General features: G+C 39.2%; 1 protein-coding gene across 1 annotated transcript; it reads right to left on the bottom strand.

The window, feature by feature from the left end:
• Positions 1 to 9795: 9795 nt before the first annotated feature.
• Positions 9796 to 24038, bottom strand: matk (megakaryocyte-associated tyrosine kinase). Its single transcript, XM_072389524.1, has 12 exons — positions 23666 to 24038; positions 21982 to 22095; positions 21771 to 21886; positions 20876 to 21095; positions 18825 to 18918; positions 18623 to 18688; positions 17914 to 18013; positions 17638 to 17722; positions 16943 to 17016; positions 16618 to 16813; positions 15117 to 15203; positions 9796 to 11766 (listed from the first exon to the last, which is right to left on the bottom strand). The coding sequence occupies exons 2-12, from the start codon at positions 22093 to 22095 to the stop codon at positions 11539 to 11541; spliced, it is 1380 nt and encodes a 459-aa protein (XP_072245625.1). The 5' UTR covers positions 23666 to 24038; the 3' UTR covers positions 9796 to 11538.
• Positions 24039 to 24075: the final 37 nt, after the last annotated feature.

Raw genomic sequence — 24075 nt, 5'->3', positions numbered from 1 at the left:
TAGGAGACTTATCACACAAAAAGTAAACGAGCAGCTCTGTTAGATGAGACAGTGGCAGTGCCTACCTTTTAGAAGAAAATATGTTGAAGAGCTGAAGTTACTGCTGCCAGTGATCCACCTGCTCCGCTCAGCAGCTCACCCTCCAACTTTACTTTCCTAGATCCGCTCTGTGCTCCGCCTGCAGCCTCTCAGTCCACTCTGATTACCTCTTTATGTCCCTCTAATGATCTTCTGTGTGTCGTAAACAGTCCTGAAAGAAACTCTCCTGTAAAGTGCCGCTAAATAAAACCATCCAGTGCAAAGAGCTTTGAGCAGCTGAGTTCAGCAGCAGCCACTCCAGCTCAGAGAGGAGAGTGGGAGAGGAGTGAGATGTAGAGGTAGACAAAGCTGAGGCGGCGTAGGAGGCGAAACGAGGGGATTAGGAGAGGGTTGTTAATTGCAATCCGTCCCCTTTAAGAGTGATTGGCGGCGTTTTTCCGCTCAAGTCACTGTTTTAAATGTCATTCTCATTCACCCCCACAAAGTAATGCTGGGCTAATGAAGCCCAAACAAGACTTACTTTCATCAGTTTTCTTTTTTAAGAGACGAGAGAATTACCGAAAGTTTTCTCTCAGCACCCTCACCCCCCGTTATGTGGAACTAGATGAAGAAAGGATGCCCTGAAATTTGAAAAAAAAAAATTGGATAATAACTTTAAAAGAGAACCATGTCCCAGAATTGAAGCGTCTTAGTTAAACACCCCACAGAACAATTTACAATAGGTTTATTTCTATTTTCTAAAACTGTGAGAAAGAAAGAAAGAAAAGAAAAGAAAAGAAAAGAAAAGAAAAGAAAAGAAAAGAAAAGAAAAGAATAGAATGACTAAGGGAGATTTATGTACCTTTATGTGACCGTGGTGGTTTTCTGTCTCATCTGAAATTCTGCTACAGTGATAAATGAAGTTTACAATGAGATTAGTTTAGTCACTACTAAAAAATACAGTATATAGCCATAATTGCATGGTGAATTACTGACCTACAATTGATTTGACATTATAAATGAAGAGGATATTTTCTACTTATGAACTCGCTTGTATATTACCCACATTTTGAGTAATAGTGCAAGCTGTCGAGATGCTTTTGGCTACAGTTTGACAAAAATAGATTATGAAAGCTCAACAGCGTTTTTTCAAATGGTTTTGAATGAGAGCCAAAGTCTTCGTGTTGATGTTCAGTGTCTTTCAAATGAATCGAATAAAACAAAATTAGGAGGTAATTCAACCAAAAGATGATACAAGGTTTTATGGTGCTTGGTGTTGGTATTTCATTTGGAAAGTTTAGTCATTGTAAACCCATGTTTTTTCTTACCCACAGGCTAACAAAGTGTATCCTCAGTTTCATGCTGCTGGTAACTGTAGAGCTTGGTGAGCATTTGGGCGTAGCAGATCATCTGGAGCAGATTTTAACTGAAGTGACCATCCAGCTTGCAGCATATCTCCCTGATGGCAAAACAGGTACTACTGTCACCACCAAATCTAAATACTAATCTTTAAAAACGTGCAGTGCACATACCAGTAAAGCAGATGGGAAACTGTTCACCAGCAATAAAAGGAAAGGACAGCGTAGGTCAGTGATCATTAAGGCAAAGTTAGCAACTGTCAGGAACATAATAAGCAAAGGAGTGCATTCAGATATTCGCTCTGATTGCTCTGTGAAGAATCTTTATAATGTTAGTAGAAGAAGGCATTATTTAGTAAATAGACAGTATTTGATGACTTTTCACTGAGCAACTCCCACTGACACAAAACCTTTCTCAGAGAACATCGGGCAAAATCCTGCAGCATCTTAAGTGCTAAAAATGATCCCACTGTAGGGGTACAACACCTCCTCAAAGCCTTTGACAGGAGACATATTAACAATAGATTTACTGGTATATCTTCTTTGACAATAAGATTAAAAATGATGACCAAACACTTTCATTAGTGGCTAGTTTCTTCACTGAGCACCTGAATGATTTCCTTGAGTAAAGGCGTTTGCAGGCACCTCACTCTAAATCAGCAGAAGACAAAGACTTTAAACTTGTCACAGAATCAGCTGCAACCTTAAAGACGCTAAAGAGATTTCCCGTGGCCTCAGTCAGATAGATACAGATGCAGATAAATAACGATTGATTTAAAAGTAGAGAGCTTAGTGGTCAGCCTTCATTGCTGGTGTGAACATGCACCGCACACGATACAAAGTAACTTAAAAAGCATATTTGGTTTATGGAAAAAAAACTTTATGATGACAACATCAGACTCCTTCCAGACAAAAGCACCACAACAAACTTTATCATGGCTGCACAGAACATGATTTTCAAATAATTCACTAATCACCTTTTGCTCTTTTACACTTACAGACACACACACACGGATCCTTCAGGCTAAAAATGGAGCTGTGTACTGGCTGTTAACGTTGCTACTTGGTTTGAAAAATGTTTAAGCTTGTTTGTCAGGACATTAAGTATGTGCCACCTGAGATTTCTAGTTGTCACACACACCTCACAGCTCAGCCTGATACTCAAGCTGGCTGGAAAGTCGACTGTGTAATGACTTCGGTTGCAAGAATTTCAATCTGCTGATAGTATACATGTGAATGTCAGCTGGAGTTGAAGAAAGAAGAGACTATTAAACAGAACAGGAGCTGGAGAAAGGAATGTGTCAGGCTTCTTTTGTCCTCCCTTCATGAGGCTACAGCCACTCAAGGCTACATTAGCTGCTGTTACACTCTTAAAATCTCTGACCACAGAGGTGGGGCTGTATTGTCGGTAATTGCAGGCAGGAAGATTTTGACAAGGAAGAGATACACTGATATACATACATATTCACTAAGATACTGCTGCTGAGGGCCCAAAGAAATGGGAAAGTGTCACGTTTGGCTGATTACTGGTGTCAATAAAAGCATAGTGATATAGTACAATATAATGAAATAACAATTATTTAATTTTAAGTGAAGCATTAACATCCAGAGTATTCATACATATTTCAGACTAGAAATTGATTAATTTACCTTGAGGAACTAATATCGTCACCATGAGTAAAAAATGTTTTCCTCCAACAGTCCATTATTTCCATTTAACTCGTTTGTGTCTGGGCTAAATTACTCTCACTGCAAACTATCTTATGAAGTAATGATAGTCTGTTCCCTCAAGATTTTCTTAAATAATTTTCCTCCTTCCGAAGTTTCCCTGTTATCCTAATTGAGCATAAATTGGTTAAGAAGGAGCAGTGTAGTTGTCAAGCTGCTTAGTTTTATCAGATGACAAATGTAAGTCCCGCTGATCCTATTAGAGGTAAAAGCAGCTAACGTTTAAATGCGCAGTGTCAGCTTAGCAAGGGAGGAGGGAAGGGAGGGGGGAATTCATGTGATTGTAAAGATTTCTGTCATTGACAAACGCACATAAACACACGCGGAACTCTCTCTTGTGACTGGCTCACGCTGGCTTTGGCCTTCCACAGTCCAGAAAAATTTTGGGGCTGCTTCATCTGTGACTTCAGTGCCTTAACTGGGGTTAGTGGCATTTTTTGTAACACAAAATCAGTTTGACTCTGGCTTTTCTTGGGTTAAAATTCAGCTCCTGTAAACCGTTCCGCTCCAAACTTGACTAGCTCCTCACTTCCATGCCTTCTTCCATTTATATACTCAACCCAACATACGTTTTTGTTAACATTTTTATGAGTCTTCATTGCATTGTTGCCAAAAGCTGCACCTATTGTGCCTGCCAGCTGGCAACTTTAAGAAAGGGGGCTACATGAAGCTGTGTCCTGGTGTCTCTCCTCATAAATTGACTTATATTTTGTCTTGGCGATTCATTTTTGTCCTAAGTGGGGGACGTGAGTCTCAAACGTTTTCGACAGACACTATTCATTCAATTTCCTACTGGTGTTCTATTGAGATTACATTTGTGGGGCTCGGTACTTTATTTAAAAAAAAGTAATTCCCAAAGGGAATGTCGCATCACAGTATTTTGATAAATAGCTGAAAATCAACTGTTGCACCACATCAAACACATTCAAAGGTTGGAGGGGTGGAGGATGGTGCTTCACAACTTGAAGAGCCAAGACTGGATGGGCTTAAAAAAAAAAAAATCCAAACTTTGATGTTGAAAAAGGTGTGAAAAACTGTTCTGAATCAACATGAATGCACCATGACTGTGAGATCCATTTGAACTCATCATCTTTAACTTTTCAAAAAGAATACAAAATAAATTGTTTGCAAATCATATTAAAGCTCTGTTTGAATGTATAATTGCCTTACGTTTTAATGGATCATACAGGGACCCTGGACATATACTTAAATAAATGTGACCCCTATAAGACACCTGACACACAAAAATCCTGGATGTGCCACTGTTGTTGAGAAGCTTACTTTAACTACTCTTGTGTGCATTCAGTTGCTGTTTCCTTGCACTTTCAAACACAAAACTGTTTCATCGCTGATTTGTACATTACAAACTACTTCATTAGGGTGATCAAAGCTGTTTAAAGTGATCAAAAACAAAGCGAGGTGATTAAGGTTAGGAAATGGCTAAAAATGATCAGAAGTATTCTTTTTTTTTTGTTTACACGATATTTATAACAAATTATGTTCCTATTCTTCATGCTGCATCGAGAAACCTAATTTACTTTATATATTCTGCCATTATGGGCCAATTGTATGAGTCTAAAATTCTATTGAATTATTTTTCAATTCTTTTTTGCTAAATGTAATATTGACATTGTGGTTGTATTTTTTCAGCTGTTTTATTGTTTTTATCATTCTACATTGTCTATGTGGATCTTTGTGTCTGAAATAAAGGTTGATGTTGATAATAATTTGTTTGTTAGAACTTTTTTCTTTGCAAATTTACATTCTTAAGGAGGCATAGGGCTGTATGGGGCTGATTTTACTAGAAATTATGCCTGGCAATCAGACTAAGAGCTGTCAGTGGATGTGGTGGAGGAGAGATGGACAGTCAAACTTAATTCAGAACAGGATACATTATCTTTTAAGGGCCCAAGCAGGGACAACGTGAAGACACTCACCATCCATCATTGCCCCCTTGATTCATGTTATTGATGACACATTTAATTAAAGTACATTAAATTATACCTCTAATTTCTCAATTAGTTCCGTTTCAATCCTAAAGTGGAGGAGAATGCCTCACAGGCCAACAGTGCTGGAGTCTGGAGACCTTCTGATTACTCTGAAAAAAACAAATAAATGAAAACACACAAACCAGACAATGGTGATCATTCATGGAGACACCTTTAAAAATACCATACTAAGTAACCATAGTAAGTAAATCCATATGAAAAAGAATATGAGATCATTGTATTACACCAATATCTTCTATTAAAAAACAGTACGTGATGTCCACGACAAGGGACAACTGAATGAATGAAATACATTTACTTTTTAAATCCTCTTAACATATATTTCATATTCATAATAAATGATAAAAATTAAATGTAATGTTTTTTATTCTGGGTCATAGGAGGACAGGACAGCTTTTTTTTTTTTTTTAACATCGGTCAACAAAGTACTTTATAATTCATGCTTCTTAATTACTTTACAGCTAAAAACATCTCAGGATCAAAGCCAAGACAACCTTTCCACTGATATGAGTGCTCTGCTGTGCTAGATTCAAAACTGAGATGCCACAAGTTACCAAATAGATAGTAACACATTAACTAGATACTTCAGAACCATATTCATTTTGTACCTTATTTTTATTTGAAAGGGATTTTCTCTGCTCTCTGAATTAGCTTAGATGTCACAGATGAACAAACCTGTCACAGGTGGTCTGAGAACCCCAGTGAAAAACACTGAGATGAGACCGGCTTAGTCTTTCCAAGTGATTCTATTTTTAAGAGTGATCTTGGCAAGTGGCAGATTTCCAAGATGCAGAATTTGGTAGATGGGGATCAGGCTGGAGATCCAAAGTCTGCAGAAACAGAGACAGGCCACGTATCCTGGAGGCAGAAAAGAGATCCAGGTTAGCTGAGGTCAGTCACTGTTCAGAGCTATGAGGTCCCTGTTTAACCAAAAGCATTAGCTGTGTCCGCATCCTTGGCACAAAGCTGAGCTTCTTTATTGCGTGCTGTTCTCATCCGAGGACTGCCCCTTGTCACCGATCCTGTTGGTGGTTCTCATGGACAGGGACTTAAGGCATAGTCAAGGAGAGAGGGTTGCATCTCTGCTATTTGCTGATGATGTTGTTCTGCTGGCTTCTGAAGCGGAAGTGATGAAAATCAACCCCTTCGAATCTAAGGCCATGGTTCTCAACTTGAAATGACTGGAGGGCTTCCTCCTGGTTAGAGATGAGACTCGACCTCAAATGAAGGACTTGAAGTAAGTCAGGATCTTGTTCACAAGAGGCAGCAAGTTGAAGTGATGAGATAAACAGACGGATCCAGGATTCGTCAGCAACAATTAGGGTGCTGTGCCAGTCTGTTGTGGTAAAGAGGGAGCTGAGCCAAAGGGGAACCTCTCGATTTACTGGCCTGTCTTAGTTCCAGCCTTCACCTTTGGTCACAAGATTTTTGTAGGGACTGAAATTTGGAGATCATGGATACAAGCGAGCTGAAATTAGTTTCCCTCAGAGGTAGGCTGGGGTTTGCCTTAAATATAGGGTGAGGAGCTCGAGCATCCGGATGGAGTTTAGAGGAGAGCTACTACTCCTCCACATCAAAAGGAATCAATTAAGGTGGTTCAAGCATCTGATTAGGATGCCTCCTGCTCGCCTCCCTTCAGAGGTTTTTAGGGCACATCAAACTGAGGGGGCACAGGGCCAGACCCAGAACATACTAGAGAGATTATATATCACTTTAATTCAATTAAATTCAGTTATATTCAAATAGTGCCAAATCACAACAAATCAAAGCACTCAAAAGATCCGGTCCTATTCAAGCCAATCACAATCCAGTTCATTGTAATCAAATTATAATCCAATGAGACTAAATAAAGTCATTCCTGTAATCACTGACAAAGAAGAAGATGAGTGAGCAGAATCAGAAGTGGAGAGTGCGATAAAACCCATGTACATCTGACTTTTCAGTACTCAGTAATTGGATAAAAATGTTTCATTGTTTATTGTTATACAGGAGGTACGTTGCCTGTGAATCAAATTCCTGTTACCTAAAGATTTCCTTTAATATCTAAATAATATAAATCAATAGAATTAACTACTCCACTTAAACAATTCCAATAATTTTCCATTTAAAGTGCAATAAAACCTTGCTGGAATTGAGATATATCTCATTCAGTATGCGTTAATTTCTCATTTTTGGGGGGGGGAGGGGGGAGGGGTAATTGAGTCAGTCAGTACCTGTCAGACAAGCACCTTCACTGTCAGACTCAGACCACGAGACAGACAGTTGCTCTTAGCCTTATTTTGATAATTGAATTACAGCAACTTACCAGCAGGTAAACCTTCACACTAAACTGCAGGAGCATGTGTAGTCTCATTTGTCCTGTTAATTGATATAATGACCATCGCACGGAAAGCTGCCTGCTCTTATTTCACAGTAACAGCTGATTTTCTTGTAAATTGATACTGATATCTTTGACCAAACGCAGTGTAACATGCGCTTTTACTTACATTTTTAAGGTAAAACAGTTAACTCCTGTATGTGCAGTGTGTGAGCACTTTTATTTAACTCGTCAAATTGAAAATTATGAAAGTAATCTTCTTTTTTTTCTTACTTGAAAGGAAGGTCGGGAATGGCCATTAGTGACTGGGGTCAAGAGAAATTTAAGAGCTGATGAATTATTGTGCTCCCTAAACCTTTTGATCACACTCAACCAATACGAGGCCCTTTGAACAACTGAACCAGAGTAGATGAAAAGACACTTTGACGTCTGTAAATATTTTGTTGTTCTTTCTGTGCTCACAGATCCAAATCAGACGACTTGTTACACGAAAAGCTCATTTACTATCTGAAGCTGTTAGATATTCAAATTCATCTGTTCAAATCCCAGTCCAGTGCTTCAGCACAGAAAAAGCCAAGCAAAGCTCTATTATTAAGGTTGGTATTCCACTTATGGGAGGTCCTGTGCTTGTGCGTGCTGCCTCACTATCATGGCTTAATGGAGTACCTAATGCAAGTTAGCCATCGTTAATTCCACTTATGTCTTTCTGACTTTTTACAAATCCAAGTGTCTGGCCTGACAAAGGTCCATAGTCACTTTAAACAGCTTGATTATAACTGTATGGTCTTAGATTTTTAAGGTTTTGAGAAGATTAAGGTGAGATAATGACATTTGTCAAGTAAATGAGGTGGTTTCTCAAATACGTCCACAACTGTGAATGCTGACAAATGTAATTATTGAAAATAAAGCAACAGCACTTTCGGCACTAGTGATGGGTTGGTCCACTAATGGTTTACATTAAAACTAAAAGCCATTATGGTTTGTAATCTTATTGCAAATAACACTCGAGTCCACAAAAATGCTTCGTCATACATCTTCAGGATATTGTTTGTAAGTTATACTGTGAATTTCTTTAGATATAGGTAAGTAGTTGTCCAGAGATGAGCCGTTACTCTGATGATACACCTTACAGGAAGTTCATCTTATGTCTAATACCTATATTAGCTCAGACAGCTGGGCTGCTGCTTTGGTTCTAACCTCATCTGAACTAAGCAAAATCTACTTAAACCATACCAAGATAAACCTTTTAGGTAAGGCCAAACCACCCCATCTCATTCTGCTGCCCAGACTGCCAGGTGCAGCAGCAGCAAGAGCTCAACTTGGACTGGAACAAGCATTGACAGAAAGCTAATTGTGCATTTACACAAAGCAATGTGAGATAATGCACACCGACATTATGCTGTGCACATGTAATGGTTTAAAGGCAAAACAACTATGTTTGTTGCGTCTCTATGTAGAGGCACAGTTACTGGTTTGTTGTTTCCAGACCAAACACAGAATTTCCACTTAAATATGAGGATATTAACACATGAATCTAAACTACTAATTCATTGAATGATTTTGTTATTGTTGTTTTTTTTTTTTTATTCAGATGAATGTCTGAAAACTAAACTTTAGATATTAAAACAAGCCTCCAGTGGCTGCAGCACAGGCCAGTTGGAGCATTAACACAAGAGAGTCATCATCTGTCTATCAATAACAGGCCCCAGCAGGTTATCATCTACCGGATTTACAGAAAAAAGTGACGTTTAAGCACTTTAAAGAGATCTAATTTTCTCAAAATACAGGTGTTTCTGATAACTGGAAAACTACCCAGTATACAGAGCAACAGGTCTTCAATGCAGAGATTTGATATATAAGGTCACTGTTTGCTTGTCAATATCCAGTGTCCTCTGAAGACATTAGTAGGTGAAAACAACAGGTGACAGGTCATTGTTTGTTGATGCATGCTGAAGCCTCAACAGATTAGCTTTTTTCTAAGTCTTAGTAGAGGGTGAACCTTAAGGCATTAGACCCTCTGAAAAAAGCATCTCCGGACACTGACAGATGGGAGAGAGCTTTTGTTCTGATGTAGTGCACAAACAAGAGCGAAGAGATGTCCGCTGACATTTATTACCATCTTCAGCAAATCAAGCATGTTTTCACATTTAAAAAAAAAAAGAAGAATTTATTATGTCTGGTTCTTTATAAATCCCTGTGCAGAAAATTGCTGCTCGTCCCTTTAGAGGTTTCAGAGAAACACAGAGCAGATTGAACAAATCACGGTGGACCTTGTTCTCACTGTATTATAACAAGAGACGGAGGATCAAGCCTCAATGTGTGCCCCATCTCTTGGGACACTGACAAATACCAGGCTTACGTAGACTTAGGTCAAATGACATCTTTAATTTGGTCTTGTGACATGACAACAATTGTACAAAAGAGGCTTAATTTTGTGGGGAGATTTGAAGTTCAAATATTTTTGGTATTACCAGGAAAATGAACATATTCTGTCCAAAAAAAAAAATTACAGTTGACAATCAAATACAGTAGGAAGGAGTCGTATGTGTACTGCAATAAAGAAGAATATGCGAGAGACACATCTTTATTCCAAAAGGTTTTCCTCAAGATTAGAAAAGTACAAAAATAGTCTGTACCTGCAAAGGCCTAAGATGTCCCAAGAGGATGGTGGATAACAGAAATCACTCATATAATCTCTAAATCCTAATAAAAAAGGGAGGAGAAAGTAATAATAAATGCTGTATTTCCTAACGGTTTAGTCTTATGAAAGAAATTACATTTAAATGAATTGAATCAAAGTCTGCCCCATGTATTCTGATGAGTGGAGCTTGATGGGCAAAAAGACAAAGAGCAGCATTTTGGTTTCTAGAAAATACAAATAAATCCCTAAAATGACCTTTATCCAGATATTCATGGAGACCAAAAAGAAGGTCTGCAAAGTCTCTGCGTTTAATGAACTGTCAAACTCTCTTCATGCTCCACTGCACACAATAAAAAGCAGTTGTTTCAATTTCTTCTTCTTCTTTCTTTTGTCCAGTATGATTCTCTTATTTCCAACATCTTTCCCTGACATGAATATAAATAACTTGTATTGGGATTCATCTGTGGTCATACCATCGCCAAATATCAGTAAAGATCTAAGTTGCACTTGTTCTTATCAGACTAACTTAATTCACTTCGCAGCTCATTTTAATTCCCAAAGCGTAAAATGCTGCAGTTCTATCGAATCCAGTAGTCTCTTTGAGATATGCGGAAGGTTTCCTTTGGCGTCCTGCAGTCCAGAGGCCACAGTCGGAATGGCTGGAAGGGTGGTGGGAAAGGACACCCCGGTTTGATTCCCATATTTTCTTTCACTTTGTTTTGCCATGAACATTCAGGATCCCTGTGAGACCTGTTCATTCAGGTGAACCAGCACAAATATTTAACTCCAGGCACCAAAATAAAGATCTACTTGGAGAGTCAGGATGAGCTAGACAGGAAATCCAGGACTGTTGAGCAGCTAGAATCATAAATAAGGCAGAAATGAGACAACAGTCTTCTCCCAAATGTCCAGTAACTGGTTCTTTTCAGATATCAGACATTTACAGATCGTTGATAACCCTTTGATGAGTAAAAAGTACTGGGTAAACATGACTGATCCCAACCTTTTTTTAGACTTGATGCCGTTTTGCTGCCATCACATTCAGTTGATATTTTTCATGAAATATTCAAATGTTTCTCATGTAACATTTAAAATGTAAATTGTAAATTATTGGTTTGTGATCTTTGAAAGTCATTACATTCTTTTTTTTTTTTTTGGTTTTGCAGTTGTAGGTGAGGTGTCAAATGTGACATCACCCATTGCTTAAATCCACTTGATACGGCCAAAAAGGACTTTACAGAGCGGACATGACATCTCCGTGGTATCTGGCACCAGGATGAAGTTACATGAACAATATAAGTCACCTCCCCTGATCAGTGTATGATACACTGTTCAGGAGTTCGCATTCAGGACCAAAAACCAGCCCACAGGCAGATGGTACCAAAATCTGATGTAGTTCTTGACTCTGGCCACGGGACAGTCTCTAAAATGAGAGCATTACAACATGCGAAGAGCTGGTAGGTAAGTTTAGCACTTATTTCCAGAAATGATTCTTTCCCGATGCTCCACTGTAGGGCTAGGGCTCAGTTTACCCATTTCTCTTTCAAGTTTTTCTCTCAGTTTGGGAAAGCTGGGTCTTCTGCGAGGCTCCTGCTCCCAGCAAAGCGTCATCAGGGAGTAAACACAGGGGGGACAGTCCTCTGGAGCCTCCATGCGATAGCCCCCTTCTACTTTCTCCTTCACTTCTTTCAAAGACTACAGCACAAGAGAAAGAAGAATCAATTAAAAAAAAAAAAAAACGATAATCTGAGCATTTATCGTGCAATGCTTCTCATTTTGAGCCTAAATCTAAGAGAGGTCAACAGGGAGCTCACTTAGCCAGTAATAACTCTACTAGAATGAATTTATATGCTTAAATGTTTGAGAAAAAGCACTGATTCTTTAATGTTGTAGTTTGTTGAAGAACCCCTTGTCGCCTTTTGTCTAAAACAAAAAAACGTGCCAATCATGGGAGTGTAAGCTCCTGTCTAAAGCCCCAGTTTCCACAGTGTGCTTTAACTGCTGGGTAAAAAAAATGACAGCATTCAGGAAAAACAGTTCTGTTTTTATGAGATGGCATGGGACACTACCCACAAGCATCATGCAGATGTGTTTCAAGCTGATGTCATCAAGAAGAGGAAGAAAGAAAAAAATCCTGAACCACAAATGAGCAATTTGTGGAAAATCAGACTCATTATTTTTCTGTGGGAGAGAACTGATGAGAAGTTTGGGCTTTGTAAATCAGCAGACATATTACATGCTAACCCCCCCCCCCCCCCCTAGAAAAAGCATAAAAATACCCCTTTATGATTGTTCATCTCTGATTCACTGATGATTAAACTGCAAAGCTGTAAACAACATAGAAACAATTGTACATGAAATGGTACTTTTCTAAAATCTCCCACCTCCTCCACCGCTGTTTGCAGATGTGTTGCTGCTCTTACTTTAGATAACATAAAAAGTGCAGATAATAAATCACACACACACAGAGTCAAGTTTCCATCACTTCAGCTTCAACTTTAACAATTGCTTTTTGCTCTCATAAGGTCCATGTATCAATTATGTTTCTATAGGGAGTATAAAGTATGTATGTTCAAAGACATTTGATATTTTTACACGGACAAACATTTCTTTAGTTTGATTAAAATGAATCAGATCACAGATTCAAACTGAAGTGTATATATGAATACTGAATAAAGAGAATTGAAAAGTTGAGTGCTTACATGCTGCAAAACCTCTTGTCTATAAACAAGTGGAGAGTGAAAGTGCAATCTGATCTAACTGATGTATTTGCATGAAGCATTTTTAGTCTGTCTGGACTGTGAGTCTCATTAAAAGTGGTCCATGTTAACACCGGTACTGATTACATCTGTAACAACTGGCCATAGTTTGACATTTGGACCTCTTGCAGTCCAGCCACATAGTAGGTTTTCGCCCAGTCTTGTCCTCTTTGTGTCAAGTTCCTTCTTATCAATTAACATATAAAGATCCAGAGTTTAATTAAGGAGAATAGAAACTTAACCCTAATAAATCAACTGTGTGAATCTTAAACTGGCGGTAATTAGAGGGTGATCATCTGCATTGAAAAGGCAGTCCCTCCATTTTTTTGCGATTCCGCAATCGCGGAAATTTACGCAAATTCAACAGATCCCCGCATGTCTTTGCGCTAATGCATAATTGTAAGTTTATTGCAAATTTTCCGCAAAAATGGTAAAAAAATAATTGGCTTTACGTGACTGCTAACTTCCACCTGCAGGTGGTAGTACTTCTTACTTGTACTACACTGCTGCTTCAGCCTTACTTGATGCCAAGTTATAGTCCGTGATCGATATGGCGACAAAAAGGCACATTTACCGTCATACACAAGCGCAAAGGGCCGAGCAAAGCAGTATCCCTCTGTTCTCCATGAGAGTGGGGAGAAATTATTTTGCACACCTTGCAATAAGGTACTTGACCACCGAAGGAAGTCTACATTTTACAAGGAGTCGCCATTTACAAGGAATCAAACATCAACATGCCGAACAACACTTTAAGAAGAAAAGAAGACAGAGGCAACCGACAGCAACTGAATCACAAAATGAACAATTTAAAGCTGTTCAGGACATTGTCTGCTGATATCAAGCTATTTAAGTTCTTTAAAGAATAAAAATGTTTGTGTGTCCAATCTATCTGCTTGTTGTTTTTTTCTCTCATCTTTTTTCTTCTATATGTAGATATTGGCAGTTATTTAATAATTAAAACATCGCAAAATTCCTTGCAAATATTTCTAAAGTAGCACCACAAAATCAGTGATTTTGAATGCAAAAAAAAAATAACTGCAAAATTCTGGAGGTACTGAAAAGGACATCAACTGCAAAACTGACAATAAGGCTGCCTGGTACCAACTGTCCCCTTTGTCTAATGCCACCTGATCCTCCTGATCCTTAACTGAACTTATGGTCAAAATGCCTTCGTGGTCAGGGGGAACAGCTCACCTGAAGAATACTGCTGTGACAAACAAATCTAAGAGGCAGTCTTTTCTCCCCTGTTAGCAACAACACGTTCAAGACCACATCTGAATTTAACCTCCTTTCACGGTTGGTCTAACAAAGGAAACAGTGACTTCCTGGCCCAAAAAAGATCAGCTAAAAATAATCATCTGTGTAGTCATCTGAGTTTTTCTCTCATGTTGTCTGAGTTCCGTCCTCTCGGTTACAACCCTCATAACACCACAACTGTTCATTTTAATGCTTAAATATACGAGTCAACTGGTGAATTGAATGGAGGATGTTGTCATGTTAAGCTGAGCTAATTAGTTGGTGGCTGTTGCTTCATGTTTACTACCATAACATATTTGCAACCTGAGCACAAATTCAGACGATATTAAGAGCTGATGAATTCAGACGATATTCTTAGGGTTGTTGGATCGATGCATTGATCACAAAGGCTATTAATGTTATGGCATGTTCACACTGCATGGCTTATCTGCGGCAGGGGCTTCCATAACACGAGAACTTTCAAACTTCCCTACTTGCCCGACTGGTAGCCACATATTTTCAGGAAAACACAAACAAGAAATGAAAAGGGGAAATGATTCAAGGCCATGCTGTTCCTGTGTATTCTCACAATTATATTCGATGGAAAAATGCTCTCTGTGTTGTCTGACTGGCACTTTGTTCTGAAGAACAACTGTATGCGCAGTCTACTCTTCCTCTTCCAAGTTGCTGTGTTTTATACCCTGGGGTTCATCTCTTGGGTAGTGATTGGCTTTAGCCCCACGCTTATGTGTCACTCATCAACACCTCTCTCAGCAACTGTGTGTCAAGTATGCGAGATATTCAGACCAGGACCGGGAGGTATCTGTGTGCCTCGCAGATCACGACTTTGGTTCTTTCAACTGCCAAGTTGCCTCAGATCTGGGCCACTTTGTCTGCGACCTCCAACATTTATCAGGACATAAAAATCTGTCTTAAACTCATGCAGCGTTAAAGAGGCTTAACATGTCCATATTTCACTATTGTGCTTATGGATACACGCTTATAAATGCACTCACATTCACATAAAAAGCCAGAACAGGTGCTACATACCATCTTAGGATAAGGCTGGCGACCAAATGAGTAGATCTCCCATAGAAGAACACCATAACTCCAAACATCTGACTTTGTGGAAAATTTCTGCAGTATACGGAACAAATATGCATGTATGACTTTGGTTAAGACATTTCTGTTGGTCTGAACAGTTAGGACAATAGAAGATGACCTGATCAAATGCTAGAAGAAAAAAAACAACAACAAATGGACCCCTCCTATGACCCATTGGAAGAGAGTGGCTATGTATTTCTCTGCAGCGACACCCCTCTCTGCTGGTATTCTCCTTGTTATTGTTGGTTTATTTTGGTGCATTTGGGGTGCTTGTGGGCTACGTTTGGACTGAGGGTCTGTTGCACTACATACGTTCTGGTTCCATTGACAGGCCCTAAAATCAGGCAGATCTTCACTTTTCCAAGTGATTTGTATAAATATGCAGAAGTGTGGATATGAAACCACTGTAAGAAAAAACAGGTGAATTATATTTTATCTTTCTTAATGACTGAGCTCAAAACTTTTGAGGTCTTTCTTCCCCCCAAAAAAGTAACTGTGTGTATTTATGAATTGAAGAACATCTTTCTAATTTGATACATTTATAAGTTGTAATGAATCCAATAAGTAGCTTAACTCTGACTTCCTGATTAATTAAAGATTTAAATAGAAACACAAGTCAGCTTATACCAGCAGAGCCCAGCTTGACAATTCATTGTGATTACAAGGGACTGATCCGTTAAACTATCAATGGAGAAGTTCAAGTTCATAAGCCAGGAATAATAGAGGCCTCGTTGTCATTAAGTACCAAAATTGCGTGCTGTGTCGCGGTTTGTTGTTTTTGTTTCTCGGTTTTGTAAGATCCTGTTTTTTCTCTTTCATTTATTTTCTTTCGATTTTCTTGTTCATTGCTTATAAATCATTCCACTTCTGTGACTGATTGATATTGACCTTATTATTATTTTTTTTGTTCCATATCCTTGTTTGAATTTCAGGGTCCCCTCTCATGTTTTCTCCATTTTAGGTTTGCTTTCTGTCCCTGTCACTCACCTTCTCCTTGTTCTCCTCCCTCCACATACAAATACCAGTTTTCTTATGTTCCTTGCTAGATCCTCACGTGTCGTGTGGACCCCTCATGCTAAGATTAGTTCCTCCATTCCATGTTTTGCCTTACGTTCTGGACTGTTTGTGTTTTTTGGACTTCCTCCCATTGCAGAGCCTTTGGTTTTATTTTAAAGTGTTTTCAAGGAGTTTATAAATAAAATCTATTAATTTGCCACTCAAGACACACTATTCAATGTGTAAGCATGAACTCTGAATGAATTACAACAACCCAGCTGTAACTAAACATCTAACAAGTTATCTCACTTTCACCAATTGAAATTAGACATTAGATAATTAAGCTGAAATGACCATTGATTATTGACAAGTAGAAAAAAATCTGTAAATGAAAAGCAGGATGTAAAACTATAGACTTTAAAAAAAGCACCTAAAAGTTTCTTAAACATACCTCCTTCTTCAGGGCTTCAGGTGCGGTCCATTTGACCGGTAGCTTGGCTTTGTCTGACTCCTTGGAGTCCACCTTGGTCAGGCCGAAGTCGCTGACCTTGGCCACGCTGTCGTCTGAGACCAAGACATTACGGGCTGCCAAATCTCTGTGAATCAGCTTCTTTGACTCCAGATACTCCATCCCTTCACACACATCACTGAACACAGACATGCATACAAGTACAGTAATAATAACAATAAGACAATGTATTATGCACCGACCTGCACATGCCACAGATCCTCCCTACAAAACACTATTAAAACAACATTTTGATGTTCAGACTCACAGAGCAAAGCGGAACAGCTGAACAGAGTTTATAACTGAACGTCCTCTTGTCCTGAGAAAGTTAACAAGGTTCCCCTGCAACACACAAACAGGTTGTGTTTAAACATGGAGGTGCCAAAGTGTTTTTCAAAATGTCACAGATACAATATTACTAACACGAGGTTCAAAACGAACCTGTAATTTAGCAAAACCAAGTGGCAGCAAGATAATTTATTAATTGCTCATCAGTAATTACCCACAATCAGCAAAGCAGGTAAAGATGACCTTGCCAGTTCACAAAGTCCTAAAACAAAATGGGGTTTCTCGTGAGTTGCTGGTGATCACGAAGCTGCATTAAAAAGCTTTAACCCTGGGTGCTCGGCTCTGCTTTCTGTTTAAATGTCCACAAAGTTTAAAGGCAGGAACGCAAAACGCTTTGCTGATTCTTCTCAAGAGAAAGACCGTCAACTATACCACTCACCAGTGTCTCATCTTATCGCCAATGATTAGCTGGACATGTGACTCTGGCCTTGTCTTATTTTCTGCTTCACTGTGTTATCTACAGAGTCACGCTCAGTGTGGCTTCAGTCTCTGCTTAACATCCATTCATAATGTTGTTTCCATTATGTTGCCGTTACCCTAACCCTAACCCATAGATCATGTTGCCTGTTGTGTATTCAGTGTGATTTAAAATCCAATCAGAAATGATCACTGTACCTTAGTCATGAGCTCTGTCACAATGTGAAGCCCTTTATGCAGGATGACGCCCAACAACCGCACCAAGTTTTTATGCTGCAGCTTCCTGTTACAAGAAAATCCAATGAGTCAGGACTGAAAAAAACAGTTCGATATATCAGTACATTGAAGCTAACATGATCATAATCAACTGGTTTTTTTTTTCTACTGAGCAAAATAATTGAATGTGTGCGTAATCTGCAGTTAACTGACGACTTTTCCTTGGTGTTTCCCGACAACTTAAAGCTCGTCACTCACGTCATCACTGCGGTCTCCTGGAGGAAGGCCTGAGCCGTGACATCGCATTTAATGATCTTCACTGCCACCCTCTGGCCCATGTACTGTCCCTCATAAACAGCTGAGGGTTGAGTATCAATGTTTCATTATAAATGAAGGTACAAGAATAAGCTGATAGAGGGGAATGCAAATGTTTGGGCACCCCTGGACAAAAATTGTGCTGCTGTGAACTGCACGACTCGTCTCCAAAAGCCACAGGTTGAAATAATGGCTATTTTCCTACTGTAAACGGGACTGTTAGTGTGTGTGTGTGTGTGTGTGTGCGTGTGTGTAAAGAAGCACATTTAGGCACCTTTATCTAATGATTTCTCACTTAACTTTTTACGGACATCTCCCAGCTATATGTGGGCTGTGGCTTGTTCAGGGTCATGATTAGTAAATGTAGATCAATGAATACTCTGAACCCTCAAGCTGTAATACTTGAAAAGGAAATGTCTGTTTTAATTGTTCCTCTTCCTTCCTTTTCTTATGAAGCAGTTAAAAATATATTCTTTCTTAATATAATTTTAAATATATATACATATATATATATATATAGTCATATTGAACTTTTCGCCTTTTAGAGATTAGGTCATCTTTTATTCACTTCGCTTTCAAGACAAACAGAAAATTGTTGCCAGGGTTGACCAAACATTTGTAAAAGGAAGAACAGATCAAAAACAAAGCTCACCACCAAACTCCCCTTCTCCGATGTTTTCTCCCAGTTTGAGGTTTGCAATGTCCAGCAGCCACCCAGCTGGAGCAAAACAACACATTCATTACTATTCATGTTTTGCAAACTAAAACCCACCTGTGACGCTTTGGTGAGAAGTTTTTGGTTAATTTCAGCACCGTCGCGCAGACACAGAGGCACTACCTGATACTGAGCTTACTTTTTGACAGTTCCAGCTCAGCTGACTTAGCTCCTTGCTTCTGTTTGGGCTTCACAAGAGTTGTAGCAATGGAGCTTTTGTTCTTTGAGTAGAACTGCAAAGAAGGAAACAAACTGTAAGCTCGTCACACTTTTCTGTCTATAGCAGATGTTTTTCTGTAACTCCCCCACTGAGATCATGCTTGTAGGGCTGCCCTCATGCTCTACAATTTCATGAATGTAAACAAAGTAATAAGTACATTCAATTATTTTTCGCCTTTGACAGAGTTTTTGATCCCCACAATATATAGATATATCTATATATAGATAGATATTAAAATGTGATCAGGACTGACAAAACAAAACAAAAAAAAGTATGAATTTATATCAAACAACATGAGCCATGAGTCAGTTTCACACCTTTGCTCTGCACCACAACAAACCACAATAAACCTATATTTAACTGTACCATGGAATTTGAGTTCATTCATTGTGACTCATTTAGTCAGCCTTGTTTGCAGATGTCCCTCAGTTTCCTCAGAATGTAGTAAGCTTGTACAAAATGACTCAGCCATAAAGCGGTCTGCAGCTCACTGATAGCATGCGGCCACCATGTCTGTTGTGGCAATCTGCAAACTTCAGTGCAGCGAAGTTTCCCAAGCACCCTCCATACGCACAAGCTGAATACAGATAAACCGTAAAAGGGCAGCATTTCATGAATTTCCCTGTCTCAGCTTGTATGAGATTTCCTTCCGTCCGTCCGTTACACTCAGGGATGCTCCAGCTGACAAACATCTTGACTGTAAACAGAGCAGAAATGAGTTTCTCTGTGCTGGTCCACGTATGCTTTTTTAGAGAACAGTGGTGTATAGAGTTTGGTAGTCATCGACAGGCAAATCTCCCCACAACATGTGCAATAGGTGTTTTTTTCCATCTGTCCAAAGTGTGGTAGTATCATAGTTTATAACTATAAACTATGAGATGGTAACATATCACCAGGTAGTTGTTTACTATGGAACATGACCTGGCTGCTTGTAGGTGTTCACGCAAGTTTTTAGTAAGTATATAGTAACAGGACGAAACTCGAACCAGCAGTCTCCTGCATGAGAGCTCACAGATTATCTCTATCCATCATCTCCTCCTTTCTCATTGTAAGCATTTGTGGCCAATTCAACACTGATGAAATGTTGAAAGTGGACCCAAACCCTTACCCCATCACACAGGAAGACATATGGAGATGTTTGGTGATAAATCTAAACTTAATGCTGCTACTTGTAAGTAAGTTGAGCAGTCTTTGAGGCCCTAATGTATAACTACTCCAGTTTGCTCCCAAGATATTTATGTACCCAGTAAGGTTGAAATTGAATGTTTAAAAAAATGCCATGTAATTTAGTTCATATATCCCACACAGGATGTCTTTTAGAGGTGATGCTGAGCCTTTTCCTATCCGGCCATAAAGGGTCAATGTTGTGGCAAGATTTTGTGGTGATCACATACCTGAAAAATCATAAGTGACATCCTCATAAGCCCCATCATGTGTTTGATGCTTATCAGTACATGTTAACATGATAAAAGGATAAACATTTTTTTAACAGAGCTGCCAACACAGCTGTGACCTCTTTGTCTTGCTCACTCAGATTTTTTTTACTTCAAAGGGTTTTTCAGAGGCAACAGCTGGTGCAAATTCATCATCTCACAATAAAAGAACATCCAGAATCCATCCACACACAAAACACCTGTTTTGTTGTATATAAAAAAAAAAAAAAAAAAAAAAAAAAAAAAAAAAAAAAACAACTTGGGGGAAAAAAAAACTGTCATAGTCCTCTGAGACCTAAATTTGTCAACCTGAGAAACTGAAAGAAAACATGAAATGAAAAACTATTTGAAAAAAAAACTCAAATAAATCACTTTGCATCAGGCTTGAAAATGCAAAGGCCGCCTTTGGTCTAAATGGGATATTCACAAACTGTACATAGCCCTTCTAGATATAGACTTATAGACTGCAGTAGTGTTAATCAAACAAGTCAGTTTGATCTTTAACAGTGATGCGTCCGTTCACCTCAGTTCTCCTACCTCTATCATGTCGATAAGGTTGTAGAAATACTGTCTGTTGTCGATGGTCAGCTTGTTGTCCCGGTAAATCACCCGGTAATGGACGACCCCTCCAGAGATGCTAACACACAGGACGTAGTCACCGGGATGCCGGATACTTTCTCGCACCAGGAACAGGCCGTCCTCAGCCGGCTGCAGCTTGCACACCGCCTCTGGGCCAGAAATCTTCCCGTGAAACCAGCTAATGAAAGACATCACAGGACAAGTCACATTTAAACAGACATACTGGTGAAAATTAAGTGATAATTGATTAAGTGATAATTAAAGTGATAACAAAAAAGACAAAGAGACAACTACAGGGGGTAAAGCACAACATGGCATCAGGAACAAACCAGGTAAACCAGGGCTACATTTTCACCATTCAAAGGCACCTTTTTAAAGAATGATACATATAAACCCTTAAAAAGAGCTTTGTGAGCCATTCTTTTGAAAACTTACAATGAACTTAACATCTTTAAATTCTTGTTAGAATTGTTTGGGAATTGACTCTATTAATTGTTTAGCTATTGTGCCCTGCTTGCGCTGCACAATCCCACAATCCCTCAGCCACCTGTGCACCAACTTCTGCACATTTCACATATTCAGAGTGCTCAACTGGCAGAAGTGAACGCACTGAGCTATTCAGCCTTTGGCCTCAAGAAATGGGAAGTTAGAATGATTCGTCCCAAGACAGTGTTTGTTTGAACATCCATGTGGTGTGGTCACGAGAAAAGGTTGTAAACGGTGACCACAGCAGAAGCTAAAGTCAGAGACACACTCCGTGTCAGTGGCTGTGCATGTGATCTCTTTTAAGACACGAGAGTCCTAAAGACTTGTGCTCATGATCATTTCAGTTGAGGAGGACTGGGAGACTCACGGCATGAGGCTGAGGCTGGGGTCAACTCGTAGAGCCTCTCTCTCACGCACATTGGCGGAGTTAATGAGTCCCTCCTCTCCTGTGGTGTTGTTTCTGGCTTTGTAATGTCCCTTCGTCTAGAAAAGAGCAAAGTACTTCTCCATTACAGAATGTAAACAAACCTCTTTACAGCCCTACAGCTTCTGTAAAATGTAGCGATGAGCCACGGTACCGTGCTTGCGTCAACAATGGTGAGAATGTCTCCTTTGTGGTACACAAGCTCTCCAGGTCTTGCTTTCCTGTTGTCATTCTTGGCTACACACTGAGTACCGGCAGCCCAACTCATCTGTGGAGAGAAAAAAAGATAGTGGGAGTGATCACAGAAGAGCCATTGGCTCTGTGACTTCAGTCAGGTTTTCAACTTCGGGAAAACTGGTCATATCAAACTTTTGGAAACTTCTTAATTTAGGGGATTTCAATATTTTCTGTCATACAGTCACGTGAGAAAGAGTCTTTCAGTTCTTCAACTATTTATATTATAGAACATAATAAAAAAAAAAAAGGTCTTTCGCATGTCTTAAAATAGGCAAATACAATCTCAGATGAACAACATCACATGATATTAGCTGAAATAATATCACAGAAAAACGGATTTTTCCCTTTTCTCTCTTTTCTGGCATTGGGACTTTTGGCATAATGAAAGAAGAAGTAAGAACAATACATCTGAAGATGTAATAATGAGCATTTCTCGACATTATCTATCCACTAGACAAAGCAATTCTTTACATTATGTGGAAAGTAATTTAAGGAACCATCTGTAATAACAAGTAGTGGTCCTAAAGTCAATGTCGGGTAGGTTTTTGTTAATATTAATCATGTTATTTTTTTTCACTATTTTACCAAAAAGAAAGGAGTAGATTTTATTTTTATAGAAGCTTATGTCCTTTAATGTTTTCAGCAGGAAGTTCATCACCTCGACACCCCACTTACAGAAAAGCTACACCATGTAAAATATGAACAGAGTAATAGTTTCAGCTATCATAAACCGACATGTTATTCACAACAGAACTTAAAAAGCATCAAATATTTCTCCTACATTTGATCTACAATTTATTCTTGATTTCCCATACTGCCTCAGTACAACAACATGACTTTGTAGGAGAACTGGGGCGCTGGTCTGACCTGTCTGCAACTGAAATTATTCCACACAAAATATGACAAAGAAGACTGTAAGAGAGGGTGCTACACAATGGCAAACAGGGTCCTGACCTTTTGCTGCCATCAAATTAAAGTTGAGCTAATGCTTTTCTTGTCTCACTTGCAACTTTTGATATGTTTTCTGTGTTATATCGTGAATAAAATATTGGATGATGAGGACTGCAGATTATTGCCTCATAACTTTTTGGAATTGGGTTGCACAAGTCAGTGCACAACAGAGGCTTCTTGACTTCCAATGAAATGTGTACAAGTACAAGAGTGTACTGAAGAGTGTAATGAAATGTGTACAAGTACAAGAGTGTAATGAAGAGTGTAATGAAATGTGTACAAGTACACTGCCATAGCTTCACATATTCACTCTATAATAACTACTTGTTATCATCTTCATCTTAATTTTAGTATTCTCTACAGACGAATATCCCTTTACCTGCGGTGGAGGGGATGTGGGTAGTAAAAAAAATATCACAGCTCAAAAGTTGCTTTTAGAGCAGGCTTATTTTTAAACTTCCCTTCTACTACTGTCAGTGCAAGGGGTCATTCTTATATACTTTTTCATTTTCTTTCTTTCTTTTTATCCTATAACAAGAACATAAACTTTAAGTGACGAGGTTTTAACATAAGTAAATACATCTGAAATTAGAGCCTCAGAAAGCATGACGCGGGCGACCAGCTGCACGTCGGTGGAGCTCGCGACCTACCTTTAGTCTCAGCAGGGCTGGACCCTGGATGACACGCGAAGGTCTGTGTCTCTGCAATAATAAAGAGCACCCAAATATACGGCAGCGGAAAACTGAGGATGTAATCAGGCAGCTTTATATGTGGCTGCTCATATCGCAGAGGATGGGCGACCTGACAGCTCCCTCAGTCCGGTCGGCTTGAATGTTCCAGTATCCGCCGTCTGGAGACACGCTGACAGGCTCGCTTCAGCGCAGCTGGGGGACTCAACTGAAAATGTCCCGGCAGCGGTTCCCAGATATCAGACAGAGAAGTCGGCTTGCCAGACCCGGTTTCTAGCATAAGTAAATTCCACCCTTCTGTCATAGACTCGGTTTGATGCGTGCGCTGCGCCGGCCTGCGGTTCACTTCCTCAGTGTTCAGAAAAGTGTGT

This window comes from Leuresthes tenuis, unplaced genomic scaffold (genome assembly GCF_036924035.1).
Source record: "Leuresthes tenuis unplaced genomic scaffold, fLeuTen1.0.hap1 SCAF_7, whole genome shotgun sequence".
Lineage (NCBI taxonomy): Eukaryota > Metazoa > Chordata > Actinopteri > Atheriniformes > Atherinopsidae > Leuresthes > Leuresthes tenuis.
The sequence above is the reverse complement of the archived record's forward strand: the minus strand, read 5'-3'. Positions and strand labels throughout refer to the sequence as shown.